Source organism: Neovison vison, chromosome 11 (genome assembly GCF_020171115.1).
Source record: "Neovison vison isolate M4711 chromosome 11, ASM_NN_V1, whole genome shotgun sequence".
Classification (NCBI taxonomy): Eukaryota; Metazoa; Chordata; class Mammalia; order Carnivora; family Mustelidae; genus Neogale; species Neogale vison.
Window position 1 is genome coordinate 173619567 of NC_058101.1, and position 15291 is coordinate 173634857.

At 42.9% G+C, this 15291-nt stretch overlaps 1 protein-coding gene across 11 annotated transcripts in view; it reads left to right on the top strand.

Annotated features, from left to right (window-relative positions):
* The window catches only part of SLC20A2 (solute carrier family 20 member 2), a 106488-nt gene that overhangs the window by 47876 nt on the left and 43321 nt on the right, over positions 1 to 15291 (top strand). For 9 of the 11 annotated variants that reach the window (XM_044225287.1, XM_044225291.1, XM_044225298.1 and 6 more), the window contains one exon: positions 10080 to 10632. In XM_044225287.1, coding sequence (XP_044081222.1) covers positions 10344 to 10632 — 289 coding nt within the window. In that variant the 5' untranslated portion in view covers positions 10080 to 10343. Of the gene's footprint in view, positions 1 to 3481; positions 3619 to 10079; positions 10633 to 15291 lie in introns of all 11 variants that reach the window. The other 2 variants (XM_044225296.1, XM_044225294.1) reach the window with 1 other exon arrangement.

Here is a 15291-nt window from a genome sequence, read left to right on the forward strand (position 1 = left end):
CGTTTGAGCATCTCCTAGGAAATCGCACTTCCATGACATGAGGCAGTCTTTCCGTTTTTAAAAAAACCATTTTTCACTTAGGTTCTGTAGGGCCTTCTCCATCTTCTCTTTCTCTTCCTCAGGCCAAATTATCATGATTCCTTTAACTTTATTTCCTTTTCATTATTTTTGCTGTTTATTTCTTTATCCTTTTAAAAACATATTTACTTAATATATTCATACAATGCTTTCCCAGAGAGCAAAAGGCTACTGGAAGATATCTAAATAACACATAGGCTTTACAAGCCAAACACAAACGTAACTGTCAGAATGACAAAAATGCAGGAGGGAGAGTGAATACAGCAGGAATGAGCCTGGAAAAGAATCAGGGTCCAGAGGGGCTGAACCATCAAGGTCTGCAGTAGAAACTTGACACAGAAAATGAGTTTGTGCCATATTCTATACACTGATGAAAGCCATTGATTGCATTGTTCTAGAAAGGGTCAGGAATTTCCACCCCCTCGCCCCACAGCACAATCCTGTGGTTCACATCTGCAGGCTGCACTGCCCCTTCTTAGCCCTGTGGTCTCTGGTTGATACAGAATAATTGAGCTGGACGGGATTGGAAGATATCATCTGCTCTTGAAAATTTCCAAGGATCACGGTTCTGTGGCATTCTTTATAACCCATCCTCTTTTTCACCCTTTTCTCTTTCCCTGCTCTCTCTGCCTCGCCCTCCCCAAGGAATCTTAACTCCCCAAGTTGGAGCTAGTATCATTAGGAAGGCCAGCCAGGGGCACCCCTTACACTGCACCTTTGAGTACCTCCCGAGCAGTCAGTGGGTATCACGTTTAGGGAATAGCCATCTCCTGTGTCTACTTTCAGTTATGGCAGTCACATCTTCAGAATGACCAGAATTGGACCAGACTACTTCTCAAGTCTTTTCAAACTCTAATGTTCTCTGATTCTCTAATTCTGTGAACCAAAATAGGAATCAGAGACTAATCATAGGTTGTTTCTTGTAAGCATTAACTTCAAATACCGCTTTAGTCAGGCTTGCAGAGTACTTGGCAGGACATTTTTCTTGATTTCTGGGTAAAGTTTGGTTCTGATGGCCAGTCCTCAAGAAAAGCACAGAAAAGATGAAGGGAGAATTCTAAAGGAGGACCAGGTGTGACTGGGGATGCGCTTTAGAATCCTGTAGATGGGACTATGGTAAAGGCTCTGAACTGTGCAGTGACCTTTCCACCCCGTGCTCAGATGCCAGAACTGTGGGGTGTTCTTGAAAGTGAAAAACAAAGATAATATCAATAAAAAAGTATAGAAGGTGTATTTACCTCTTGAGTTGTTAGGTGATACCTTGAAAGGAGAATTGTCTGCGAGGCCTGGGCTGAAAACAGACTCATGATAAATTCATTTTGTTTATTGCAAAAATGGAGCATATGCTGGTGGTGCATTCCTAACTTCTCAAAAAAAGGGTTTTTCCGACACTAAAAGTAGTAATTGCTCATCGTAGGAAGTTTTGGGTAGTATAAAAAAAAAAGTCAAGAACAGCTAGAGAGAGCCACTCTGAACCTTGGGTGTGTTTCTTTAAAGTCTCATTGCTGGTGTATTCTCAAGCATAGTTGAGATCATTTGGCACATACCATTTGTATGCTGATTTTTCCCTTTGCAGAGAATGTTCCAATGCCAATGATGTAACTTGAAAAATTCTTCAAGTTACATAATTTTATTTTATTTTATTTTATTTTTTATTTGAGAGAGGAGGAGAGTGTGAAAGTGTGAGAGAGATAGCATGAGCAGAGGGAGAAGCAGGCTCCCCACTGAGCAGGGAGCCGGATGTGGGGCTCGATCCCAGGACCCTGGGATCATGACCTGAGCCAAAGGCAGAGGCTTAACTGACTGAGCCACCCAGGCACCCCTCAAGTTACATCATTTTAGTTACTATATAATATTTCCTCTTTAGAAGTCATCAGTGCTTCCTTAGCTATTTAACTATCCCTCCTATCTGGGGGATAGTTAAATGGTTTCCTTTTTTTTCATGATTGTAATAAATGACATCTTTGTACATCAGTATTTGTTCACATTTCAGATTATTTGCTTATCTTCTTGGACTTGTGAGGTTCATGTCATAAAGCCACCCATACCCTCTCTGCATACTTCTTGTTCAAGACAGCGTATGGGACTGCCATGCATCTAACCCAGCCTGGCACCAATTCCCATACGAAAAATAAATGCTTCTGCTTAGAACTGTTTAAATCATTTCCAGCTGTACTTATGAGAGGGAACATTTCCGAACCCATTGTAGAGTCGGTTTTGGAGTAGCCCAGCAAGGTGACACGTTTATTTATAGTTTGCTTATGCTCTAACTTATTTTAATTGACCTCCTTGAAGCTTTTGGTATATGAAGTGTCCACAAGTCCAGGTTTAAACTGTTTTTCATCTGTGGGCCTCCATAGGGGTGATTTTCAGCTGAGGTATTTATATTTGCCATAAACCTGAATGCTAATGAATGGGTTTCCACCTTTTAGATCCTGAAGAAGCAAGGTTGGAGACTTGGCTCTACAAGAATGCTCTGCTTTTCTTTCTCTGTGGAAATAGTATGTGCCCGGTTGGAAGAGAGGTCTAATCTGTCCCCACAGCAGGCCTTCGCCTTTCATCTCTGGCCTAGAAAAAGAGTTGTGTCTGAGTCCCTTTCTGTGGAACTTTGAATTTGCACTTCCTCTCACTGATCCGTATTTGCTCTTTGCTTCTTGATGCCATTGTTTTAAACAAGGCGTGACACCTTGTCCCTGAGCCCTTGCTCGATTGGTCAAATGAGCTGCTTTTACTCTGTTTGAGTAGAATGTTCCTTCTTCCATTCAATAAGAGAGTTACTTTTCTTTCTCTCTCCCTTCCTTCCCATTTCTTTTCTCTTCTTTTCCTTTTAAGTATTTAACCTAAGGCAGCTGGGGGTGTGGGAAGGCAAAGCCAGCAATATAGGAAGGGAAACATACCAAGAATGAATATTTTATATACTTTTATGACCAGTATCATGTTGGTTTTTTACTTCAGCTTTACTGAGGTAGAATACTGAGGTAAAGAATTAATTGGCAAATAAAATTGTAAGATATTTGAAGTGTACACCGTGATGATTCTATACACATATACATTGTGAAAGGTTTCCTCCCATCTGGTTAAAGAATACATCCGTCACCTCACGTAGTTATATATGCCAGTGTTATTTATAGTCTGTTTTATTGAGGTATAATTTATATATAATTCACTAATTGCAGGTGTACAGTTTCATGAATTTTGACACACGTGCCCAGTAGTGTAGCTACCACCATACTCAAGATATAGAATAAAAAGTTCCCTGTGTAGATATGTGTTTTCATTTCTCTTGGGTGACCATACCTCAGAATGGGACTGCTGACTTACGTGATGAGCATATGCTTTATAAGAAACCGCCATCCTGTTGTCCAAAGTGGCTTTACCATTTTGCATGATATTTTTTTCTTAGCACCTTTTGGAGGTATCTTCATCTACTTCTTCAGCTCCATCCAACCCTCAAAACTGTTCCCGTGCCTTCCAATGTCAGTCTTTAATCAAAGACAAGGTCAGAATTTGTACATCGAGGAGGAACAGGACTAGAGGGAGGTGGGTATATCTGCATGACTGCTAGAGGTGGGAGGTGTAAGAGTGAGAAAGATCCTTCTAGAAGGTTTTTGGAGCTTCAAGTTGTTCTTCCTGTGTCTACAGTGATACTGATAACTTCAGGTGGCTTAAGGCTAACCAACAACTACAAAACACTTAAGCATTTGTTAGGTTTGATCCTAACAATAATTCTACCAAGTACATGTGTTATTACTATCCCCATTTTACAGATGATGAAATGGAATTCAGAAAGTGGATGTGCCTTTCCCAAGGTCACACTGCTAGTTAGTAACAAAGCCAGGAGTAGGCCTGGGTTTCCTGACCATGACCCCAGGGCTTTATCTGCTAATAATAGTAATAGTCACCATGTATTGATCCCTGGCACTGAGCTAGGGCCTTTACATGGCCACCATGTCTTGTGTCATTATTCCCATTTTCCAGATGAGTCATTTAAATGACTTTGCCCACAGTTGTGTAGCTAGTAGCTAGCTGAACTGGAATGGACCCAGAACTTCAGATTGCAGCTCCTGAGCTCTTTCCCTTTCTTCATGCAGGAGAAACAAATGTTCCTTTTTTAACAACAGAGAGAAAAGGAGAAGGAGAAGGTGAGGAACATGAAGTGCTGGGGATGGCCACAGTGTATTAGTAAACTGTCCTTGCCATTTATTGCCAGTTTACTTTGGGTTTTAATCTGCAGCTTGTTCACTTTGAACGTCTTTAATAAAGATTATCAGGCTTTACACTCACGCTCTTTGTCCCCGCTGAGTAAACTTGCTTCGTCTTGCTTCTGTGTCCTTGTGTTCCAAGCTGGGTCTAACACTTGGCTTGGTTGTCTTGCCTTCCCTTTGGACATTTTTCTCCCTTCTCCCCCCCTCTTTCTTTCCCCTTCCCCTCTCTCTCTTGCTTTCTTGCTTCTGCTTCAGTCACAATATCATCTGCCTTTCTCCAGGCTCCTGTGCTCCCACAGACTGCCTTGCATGTTCGTAAAATATTCCATTTAAAGGTAATTAAAGCAAGTTTCAGAGCCATTCTTGTCCTGGTTCCATTTTTTTTTATCATTATTGTGAAAATATGAAACTCAGTATGTTTTGTCATAAGTATACTATTTTATAATTAATTTTTAAAATTTAAGAGTGTAAAGGAGATGTTTTTATGAGCTATTCAAGAATGATGGTGTTGATAGAAACTCCTTATAACAATATCTACCTCCAGTGTTGAAAAGAAAAAAATGCTTCTGCTATACTATTCTGTAAGTAAGATTTCAAAAATCAGTCTTCCATTTTTACCTTTCCATTTATTGGGAAAAGTTAATAGTTTTGATGGCTGAGTAGCCAGGTTTACTCACAGGTAGCAGAGAGTCGTTAGATTTACACCACACCATTGAAGAGACTATCTGTCTTCAGATTTCTACCAAAGTGTCAGAAGGCAAGATTCAACCCTAACTTTTAGGAAAATAGGTTTTACATTTCTAGAGGGTAGGTGTGAGTCACTTTTGGTTTTGTTTTGCTTTTTTAAAGATTTTACTTATTTATTTGACAGAGAGATCACAAGTAGGCAGAGCGGCAGGCAGAGAGGGAGGGCGAAGCAGGCTTCCTGCTGAGCAAAGAGCTTGATGTAGGGCTCGATCCCAGGACCCTGAGAGCACTACCTGAGCTGAAGGCAGAGGTTTAACCCACTGAGCCACCCAGGTGCCTCAACTTTGGGTTTAAGTGAGTGTTGGAAAATTACTTCAGAGCACCGGGGGTCCTCTGCATGGAGGACCTGGCTCCTTCCCCTCACCTGTTGTTGGGGGAGCTTGGCCTGGGTACAGTCCATGAAATCTCAGGGACGAGCTTGGCATAGGCCAGAAGCAAACAGGAGGAAGGGAGGCTGTCTGTGGACTAGGCCTTTAAAACCACAAGGTCCCTGGGAAGGAGTCCTAATTAAGCCACAGTCCACTCCAGACCTGATGGTCTGGGATGGGTTGTGCCAGCTGAGGGGCTGATGGGACTCCAAGGCTGAGAGAGAGAGGAGGGCGGATGGAGGTCCACAACGGGCATCCTCTTGGCACGTTTGCTTGAGAAGGCCAAGGGTCATCTTGGATGTTACCTGTAGCAACGTTTCAGAACTGGAAGCCGCCCAACCAAGCTTTTTTTTTTTTTTTTTTTAATTAATGTCTATTAAGTGCCATAGCTCAGCCACGTCCCTGTTTTTAAACTATGTACAGATTCATCTAGAATTAGTCTGAGAATATTTGTTTTCACTTTTTCTTCAACATTCAGATTTCTAGTGTAGATAAGAGGGTATGAGGTAGAGTTGAAGCAGATGCTCACAGAGGAAAATTCTAGAAAGAGAATCTATAAATCCTTGACTCGGGAGTCCTGTCAGTGCTCTCACTGGGCCTGGTGACAGAGGCGTGGCTGGTTCAGAGATCAAGGGACAGAAGTGATGGTGGGCAGGCCTCAGAGTTGAGGAGCTTGCTCAGAAACATCGAGGGCCCTGAGAGAAGAGAGTGAGGATCTTGTTAACTTTACAAGTTTGAGAGGTAGAACTTAGAAAACCCCTCAATACCTCTTCCAGTGATTCCGAACATTCTAAGGTCTCTGTTCCTCTAATGTGAGAGGTCAGTGGCATTTGAAAATTAAAGAGTATCTTGGCACATTCAGTTCTGTGAATCGAAGCCATATAGGGGCTTTCATACTGGGGGGAAGGCAAGAGAGTTAGGAGGCTTGTCCTGACCCTTTTCGGAGAAGCCCTTGTAGAAGAGAGAGAAGAACCAAAGCGTTAGCTAGAAGATCTAAATGCCATTGTGTCCTCGCTGAGAATCATTGCTGAGCAGGAGAGGAGGCATTTCCCTGTGACCCCTCCACACGTCAGGCCTCTCTGTCTCCCAGTGACATGATTTCTATGAACTCAGATGAATCGATTCTTCAGTATCAGGTCTAGGCTTCCCCATCCCAATATTAAGTAACTATTTACCTCTGTGTTTTCTTCAGGTTTCAGTTTTTACATTTAAATCTTCAGTTCATTTTGGCTGGAGGTAGGGATCTAACTTATTTCTTCCTTCCAGGTAGTTATAAGCAAGTTGGCCTAACATCACTCGTTGAATAAGCCAGCCTTTTCCCCGCGGACTTGATTGCGCACCTCCGTCCTGTTTTCAAACAGCCAGCACTGTCTGGTGACACACGGGCCAGACCTCAACCACTCTGGATTTGGGCTTCTGTACCCCTGACAGATTCCCTTCTCAGCCTTGTGCTCTGTGCTCCCTGCCCCCGCTGCGGGGGGGTGCCAAGCTCTGTTTCAGCAGTAGACTGTGCAGTTGTTGAAGTGCTTTGTTTTATTTTGTTCCCATTTGACAAAAACAAATGGAGGAGGGAGAAAACCGGGTATGGGCCTTGCCATAAAAAAAACGGTCTTATAAATAGAATAAAAAATAGAAGCCTTTCTCCTCAACTAGATGCTTATTGGACATAATATGAAGGAGAAAACCTGCATTTCACTGACACAGTTGTAGAAATTAATTACCTAAGATTATCTGAGTAGGAGAGGGGTCCTGGTCTGAAATGGTGCCTAAGGTATCATAAAGACAATTAAAAGCCTCTCCAAGCCACGCCGGGCTGAGGACATATCTGCCTGGTGCTCTTGGATTTGACCTCTGTGTGCAGCCTGTCCCAGAGTGAACCTGTGGGTGAACCTCGCCCTAACGTGTAAAAACAAAACTAGAAACAAGACAAAGGAGAAAACATAAAAACTCCCCTTGGCTGTTTCTTAGCCCAGTCCTGCCAGCCAACAACCATCTGTCTCTCTTAGTCCCCACGCATACGCCACCACCGCTTGAGCCCCAGAAACCTCCTTAAACGTCCTTTCTCTTCGGTCGGTGGCACGGCCACGCCGGGCCGGGGGGCCTCTGTGGGGGCTGCCTGCACCGCACAGTAGCCCTGAATCCGTCTCAGCACGTTTCCTCTTCTGTCCAGCCCCTTCTGCACATGGTGGCCACGGTGACCTTCTCGAAAGTCTGGTCATGTGGGCCTCCCTCTGGTTACAACCCTGCAGTGACACCCTACTGACCGCGTGGTGGCCACCATCTTCAGCTTGCTGGACGCTGCCTCGCACCGGCCTGCCTGTCCTCCCCCGCATTGCCCCTTCCCCCCACCCCCGGCTGTGCCTGGAATGCCTCCCCCTTCCCAGATTGCTGCCCCTTCCTAGATTGCCTTCCCTGCTCTCACAGGTCTGGTCCTGGCCCAGAACCGCGCTCTCACAACACCGTGGGCCGCGGGCCTCCTGCCTCCTTGGCACTCACCACAGCCAAGGGTCGTACATTTGTGTGTTTACGTGGTTAGCGTCTGCCCCCCTCATGGGTCGGTGAGCCCCACATCCATTTTCACTCATCGTCGTGTTCCTAGTGACTGGCACAAGGGAGGTTCTCAATAAATACTTGTTGAATGTTGTTCTTGTTCGCCCTGTTGGCAAGCTAACCTGACAAACAAGATTTCATCAAAATTTCTATTTTAAGATTCGATTGTATTGGTCCAAAATATTTCCTATTTTGTATTTTCACTTCTAGATTTGATGTGTCCGTGATATTAATAAAATACTCTTTTAGTAGGATATTGTTCCTTGCCATTAGAATGGTCTTTTCATTTGTCTCATATGGGCTCTAAATCTCTAGAATTGCATAGGCTTCAAATCTTAGGAAGTGACAGAATCTGTCAGTGTATATTTTCTATTTCATTATATGCCTGTAGCATTGCATACATAGATGGCACTACGACCAAATATTTATTATGTACTATTTTAATTTGAAAAGCATGTTACTCAGTTTCGTTTTGGATGGAAAGGAAAAAATTGTCTGTAACACTACCTGCCACTCAAAGTTAGCCGCTGTTCTGATTTTTAGTATATTAACCTGCCTGTCTTTTTATATAAATTTTAATACTACCATGATCACAATATACATAAAATTTAGTGTCCTGTTTTTCCCCTAAATAATCTTAATGTTGATTGATCATTATACTGTCTGTGACATGACATGTGAACCTAATTTATCTAGTTTGGGTCAATAAGCATCTCTGAAGAACCACACTGTGGTAATAAGCACCATTCTGTACACCGAAGTCAAAAAATTCATTCAAAAAAACACAGATTTTGTACTTCAGCTGTATAACAATAGAATACCACAGTTCCAAAGCTTTTAGTGACATTTTTACTTCTTGGATATACTAATTTTGTGACATTGCCTTTTTATCTTAGAGGACTTTTCTCCATGTTTAATAGTCCCTTTTTTCATATATTCAAAAAATTGGTTAGGGCTTCCTGCATGCCAGGCACTATTCAATGTCCTGGAGATACAGCGGTGAAACCAAATAAAGTACCCACACCCTCCTGAAAGGAGACAGGCGAGAATGAGTGAATGAACGAATGCAGTGATAAGTAAAACAGCCAAAAAGTTGGGTGAAAGGGGTGGATAATGGCATGGGGGGGAGGGGCTGCTCTTTCATGAGGTCAGGGAAGGCCTCTCTGATGGTGACATTTGAGCAGAGACCTAAATAGCATGCGTAGCTACACAGCTGTCAGGGAGAGTTTTTCTGGCATAGGGATCAGCAGGTGCAAAGGCCCAGAGGTGAGAGCGTTTGGTGATTTCAAGGAATAAGAAGGAGCCTGTAAAGGAAGGGGCAATCGGAGCTGAGGACAGTGGGCTGGGTCGGGGCTTTCAGGAGACCGTGGAGGGCCTTCCAAGCCGTGGGGTGAGGCCTCTGGCCTTCCCTCTGAGTGAGGGATGGGTAGTCGGGGGAATAGTAAGATGATCTGAATTGTGTTTCAGTAGGATCATTCCATTCTGCAGCTTTCTCTCTTCCTCCTGAGGGCCTTCGGTTTCCACCTTTGTCAGCCTCTGACAAAGTATACTTTATACTAGATGTAAACAAAGAACTGTATACTAGAACCTGTAAGCCTGTAAGCTGTATACTAGAACCTGTAAGCCTTCTTTCAGACACATGCACGGTGTGCTCATAGAGTGCTCATTCTTGTCTGTAAATGTTCAGGCAGGTCATTAGCCACACCCTGTGGTGTCACAGAATAATATTTGGTCATCTCCGTTCCAAGAATCCGGCATATTCCACGTATCTATAACTGAGTTTCCCATTTCTTTATCTTTTACCCATTTGAAGCAATTTTTTCTTTCTGAAAATAATGACCAAATATGTTTTTCAGATTGCAGAAAGTCATATCCTGTTAAGGCTTATTGTCAACCTGTAATTCTCAAGCATACCTCACCCTCTGATATTCTAGAAACCAGCATTTTTTCATAGGGGCTTGGGGGGAGACTTTAACCTAATTATAATCTTCCTTGAATTGCTTTATGGTTAGATCTGTCAAATGCCAAAGTTAGAGCCCATTAGTAGGCTTAAAACACTTAGTTCTGATGGAACGAACTGTTACAGGTTTCTTAGGGTAATTGATTTCTTTTGTTTTGTTTTCTGTTATAGGAGGAGACATCATAGCTTTCCCAGATTGGGAGGAAAAATATGGAATGTGTTTTACCGCTGACTGAACACAACCAAATGAACTGTACTGACAGTAGTTTGAAAACCAGCAGTTAGCAGTTTGTTCAGGCTCTAACATTGTCCAGCACTTTCCAGAGCAAACTCACTGTTTACAAGAACTCTCGGCCTTACGACGTGTATAACCTCAAGCTTTGTTTATTTAAAATATTTCTGCAAAAGAAAAGTACCCGGAGCCCACTTTCCAAAATGGCCATGGATGAGTATTTGTGGATGGTCATTTTGGGTTTTATCATAGCTTTTGTCTTGGCATTTTCTGTTGGCGCAAATGATGTTGCCAATTCATTTGGTACTGCTGTGGGCTCTGGCGTGGTGACCTTGAGACAAGCATGCATTTTGGCTTCAATATTTGAAACCACTGGCTCAGTGTTACTGGGAGCCAAAGTGGGAGAGACCATTCGAAAAGGTATCATTGATGTGAACCTATACAACGAGACAGTAGAAACACTAATGGCCGGGGAAGTTAGTGCGATGGTCGGTAAGTAGCCTTATTCTTTACATCAATGGGAAATGCACCCGATGGCCTACTTCTGTACAGATATTTCTGTCATGTCCATAAGTGTGATTTTTGTTTTGACTTCAAAACTGGTTTGATGTTTCATATATACTACATCTTATTTTTGCTTTCTGCGTTCTAACGATTTTTTTTTTTATGTTCAAATATCAAATTTATAGCAAACGTTGTTAAAATAGATTTGGCTAAAAGTGCTTTTTATAAAGTAACAGACAAAGATGTTTGTAGACTAGCTGTCATTTTAAAGTAGTTTGAGAATCCTTAAAGAAATAACAAGCCTCGGTGAATGTGTTTGTAAGGTTGACTTGTGAGATATCCTTGACAGTTGATGCCTATTTTTTCCATAGATTATTCATCAGTTAGGCTGCAATGTTTTGAAAACGTGGATGCCAAAAAACCAATATTTATTAAGTTTTGTGTCCTCCATTTGAGGTTTTGAGCCTGACTGAATCAATGTCAAGTGCTTGTGTTTCAGGAAATTCTAGTCTTCTACCTTATTTTTAATCCCTTTGCTGGGAATTTTGATTTTTGTTTTGATTTTTGATTTTCTGATTCTACCTCTAGGAGATCCATTTGGGATGGTGTTTGTTTTGTTTTCTGGCCAAACAACCATTTGTGTGTCACCTGTTTACAATACAGCCTTATATTGGTAGTTTCAAGTTGTTTAGATGAGGGGGAAGTGTAGAGGGCAGTGAAACATGGTAACAAGCTGACTGACCAGCCAGTCGGTGTGATTTCTCCACTGGCCAGGCTGACCATCAGCTGCAAGCACCATGGCGGTGCTGCCCTGTCTGCCCTCGCTACCTCCGGAAAGAAGATTCAGGCAGGAAGGCTTAAGTGCAGCCCCCAGGACTCTTGCTCTGCTGGTCTCTGGGTAGTGATGACGTCACAGCAGACAGCTGATCTGTATGGGTAATTTGGTTAGGGCGAAGATGATTAGAGAGGAATCCTACCACCTTCTGCTTTCATCAGGACATACCCTTTTGTAGGAAGGATTCTGCAGTAGAAGGTAAGGTGGCTGGTGTACCAAGAACATAGCTATAGTCCACAGGCCCCTAGTTCTTGACTCTCTCTAGCATTTCTGAAGCACCCAGAATGTGGACATTATTTGCCAAATATAAGATGGCCCACCATCTTTTTGCAATAGCAGGTTAGTTTGAGAAATTGTTGAGTTGTTTGATCCATATCCAATTCTGATGTACTAAGGTATTAAATACCAAGCACATGATGCTGGTAATACATGCTAAGGAGTTCTGTTTCTCAACATTTTGTGTTTTAATGACGTAAGGTTTATGATGGCTTTCATGACAACAGCCTTTTTTTTTTTAAGGTTTTATTTATTTATTTTACAGAGAGATCACAAGTAGACGGAGAGGCAGGCAGAGAGAGAGAGAGAGAGAGGGAAACAGGCCCCCTGCTGAGCAGAGAGCCTGATGCGGGACTCGATCCCAGGGACCTGAGATCATGATCCAAGCCGAAGGCAGCCGCTTAACCCACTGAGCCACCCAGGCGCCCCGACAACAGCTATTTTAATGACTGGATTTTATTTACCTTCACTGGTTATCTGTTTCTTATCATAGCCAGATAAAAGTAAAATTTCCCTTAGAAAAATGACAGTTCTTTGTAAAAGTCATGCTTGGTTTTCGTGATAGGAATCTAAGACATAGTCATAGTGAGCTAAAATTAAGATTTCTCTAGTCAGGATGATATGGGCAAGAAATGTTGAAAGTAGGGGAAAAATAAAGAAAAACATTTATAAAATTAAGTTTTAACAGTAGCTTCTTCTGTCATTGGATAAAACTTCTAAGGAATAGTTGTTTTTCTATTTTTTTAAGATTTATTTATCAGAGAGCGAGAGAGAGAGAACACACCAAGCAGGGGGGCTGTAGGCAGAGGGAGAGGGAGAAGCAGACTCCCACTGAGCAGGGAGCGTGATGCAGGACTCGATCCCAGGACTCTGGGATCATGACCTGAGCAGTTGGCAGACGCTTAACTGACTGAGCCACCCAGGCGCCCTGGCATGGTTGTGTTGTTTATAAAGAGATTTGTCAGTGAGGCCACACAGAGGCCCTGGCTTAGACTAGAAGCCTCGTGAGCTCAGACCCTCATGTCACTGCTCACGTTTCGTGTGGGCAGTATGACTTGTCCAGTTTTTCAGTTCTCCCACCCCGGCCTTTGGCTGTTCACTGAAAGAATGAAGAATACTTACCTCAACTAGAATTTAGGTTAACCAAAGCAATTTGAGGTTTTGCTTGAATAACTTGATGTTGTTTGCTTTGGTTTCTTTCTTGTAATCTTCCTTTTTTTCTTCCTTTCCCTTTTGGTGTATGGGTAGATGAATCTCAAAGCCTATTTTGTTGGGAATTTATGTGAGTTACTAGATTTTTAGAACTAGGTTCCTTGCAAATGAGAACTTTGTTAATTTAAGGCGGTGGTATAATTATTATTGGCCAAAACCAAAGCTGATTCTGTTCCAGTGCCTGAATTGTCCCTTTCTCCTTCTTCTAAATTCGATATCCATTTCTTCTCTCTTTATCTCCCCCTGTCATATTCTGTTTTTTCTTTTTTCTTTAGAAATGTCTCCCCCAAGCCCTTGGGTCTCTGTGCTTTCTGATAGAGTGGTGGTAGCATTGGGTTGGTTGGGTGGAAGAAATCATTTTTGCCAGCTAAACTTCCAGAATTAAGCCTCTTTGTACACTAAGCTCAGCCCTAAAGCAATAGTCGGTCCACTTAGTATGAAACCACCAATGGTTCCAAAAATCTACTGAGAATTCAGAACTCACCATCTTCTCATGGAAATATCTGTAATAGCATGAACAAGCGGTCTCCTTGAACCAAAGTAAGAAGTGCCCCATCCCTTTGCCTGTCCCAAGCACACTCAGGCTGCCTGTCTGCTTCCAGCGTGACCGGGCACCTTTGCGTGGCCACCTCCCCACATTCCCCCAACTTTCCCTAGATTTTGTCTTACACCTTTATTCCACACTTAATCCCTTCCTCTTTATAAGATATCATTATCTCAAGTTAAATATCTCTGTCTTTTTTCCCACTGTTTTTCTTAACACTAGTGTAATCCCATTGGCCTTCGGAAATTCCCAAGGCTTAGGAGGCCTCGCGCTCTCACTTTGCCAGGCGCCCTGCAAATCCCTGCCTCTGCCTTGCCCTCCTTTCCGCTGCCCCTCCCCTCCCGCCCCCTGGCCCCCCTTCCTGACTAGGCAGGCCTGTCCTCCCTGACCTTTCCTTACAAACCCTGCTGCTCCAGAACCTATGTTATAAAGTCAGCCAGGGAAGGAATAGCAGCTTTCAGGAAAGAAAATCCCATGGTCTGAATTCATCTGGGTGACTCTATACTCCTCTCTGAACGTCACCAGATTATTTTCAGTTTGTAAGAATAGAAATCATAAAGTTTCTTTCTCAAGTTATAGCTCTGTGCCATGTAACGTGCTCTAAACCCTGGCTCTATTTTTAACACAAACTAGTCAGTCACTCAGAAGCTCAGGGCTTAGATGGGAAGGCTTAAGGAATTGTCCACAGGGAGGCTTGGCTGCCGCCACGGGACCTGTCACCAGTTTGGCAGCACGGGGCCAGCCCCTCCTCCTCCCAGCACATGCTTCAGGGGTAGCCACAGATAGGGTCGAGCCCAGTTTGGCTCACAGGTGGGCATGCCCAGCTTCACGGAGCAGTGGTCAGCATTGCTGCCCAAACTAGGGCCTGTACAGCCAATAGTGATCCTTTTTAAGTCAGATCTTTTTGAAGAAAATGCCAGGGATCTGCTTAAAAGTGCTGCTGCCAAGCAACCAGATTTCCAGAATTAACATTTGGGATTAATAACGTGCCCTGCTTATCAGCCAAGGCCTTTGTTCCCTTACAGTTCTATATGAGCTTTTCAACAACTGTTTCTGAAAGTGATCTTGCCCAGCTGATGCTTTTAATACGCACTGCAAAATTTGATCTGCTTATGAAAATATCTGGAGTGAACTGTAGCCTAGAAAAACATTAAGCCTGGAAAAGGAGGTGAAATTGAGGTAAAAGGACACAAAGCCAAAGCTAAGGATCCTCTTAACTGGTAAGAATTAGAAGACTCGAGAAAGTACCCAAAGAAAATGCCTGGCATTCTGGTCAGGGGCTGAGAGCAGATGCCCACCTGTGGGTTAAATGTCTTAGTGACTTCTTATGCAAAAGAGACAAATACAAAAAAGCAACGTGGAATTACACACTCTCTTTTTTCATTGACGTGTAACGCTAGATTAGTTTCAGGTGTAATGATCCACTGTTTGCATATTACAGTCTCTCTTACAGACTAATCCGTGTGACCTCACCAGTGTCTAGCCCTCCTTATTATGTGACCATAGGGTTAACTGCAGTGACATCTTTTCCAGTATGCAGCCTTTCCTACTTCTCTGTGTTCACTAGAGTCTGTAATCTCTTGCTCAGTCTTGGCCACACTTCACATTAGAACAAGTTCATCGTCAGCACCTGTACCTAACTGTGGGAAAGGCAGTTAATAATGGCATCAAGAGACTTTTCTGGAAATATTTTCAATAAATCATCATTATCCCCTCAGTGTTGAAGAGTGTCCCTTTGACTAAAGTGAGTGATTTTTGTCAGGACTTTAGCATTCTGTAA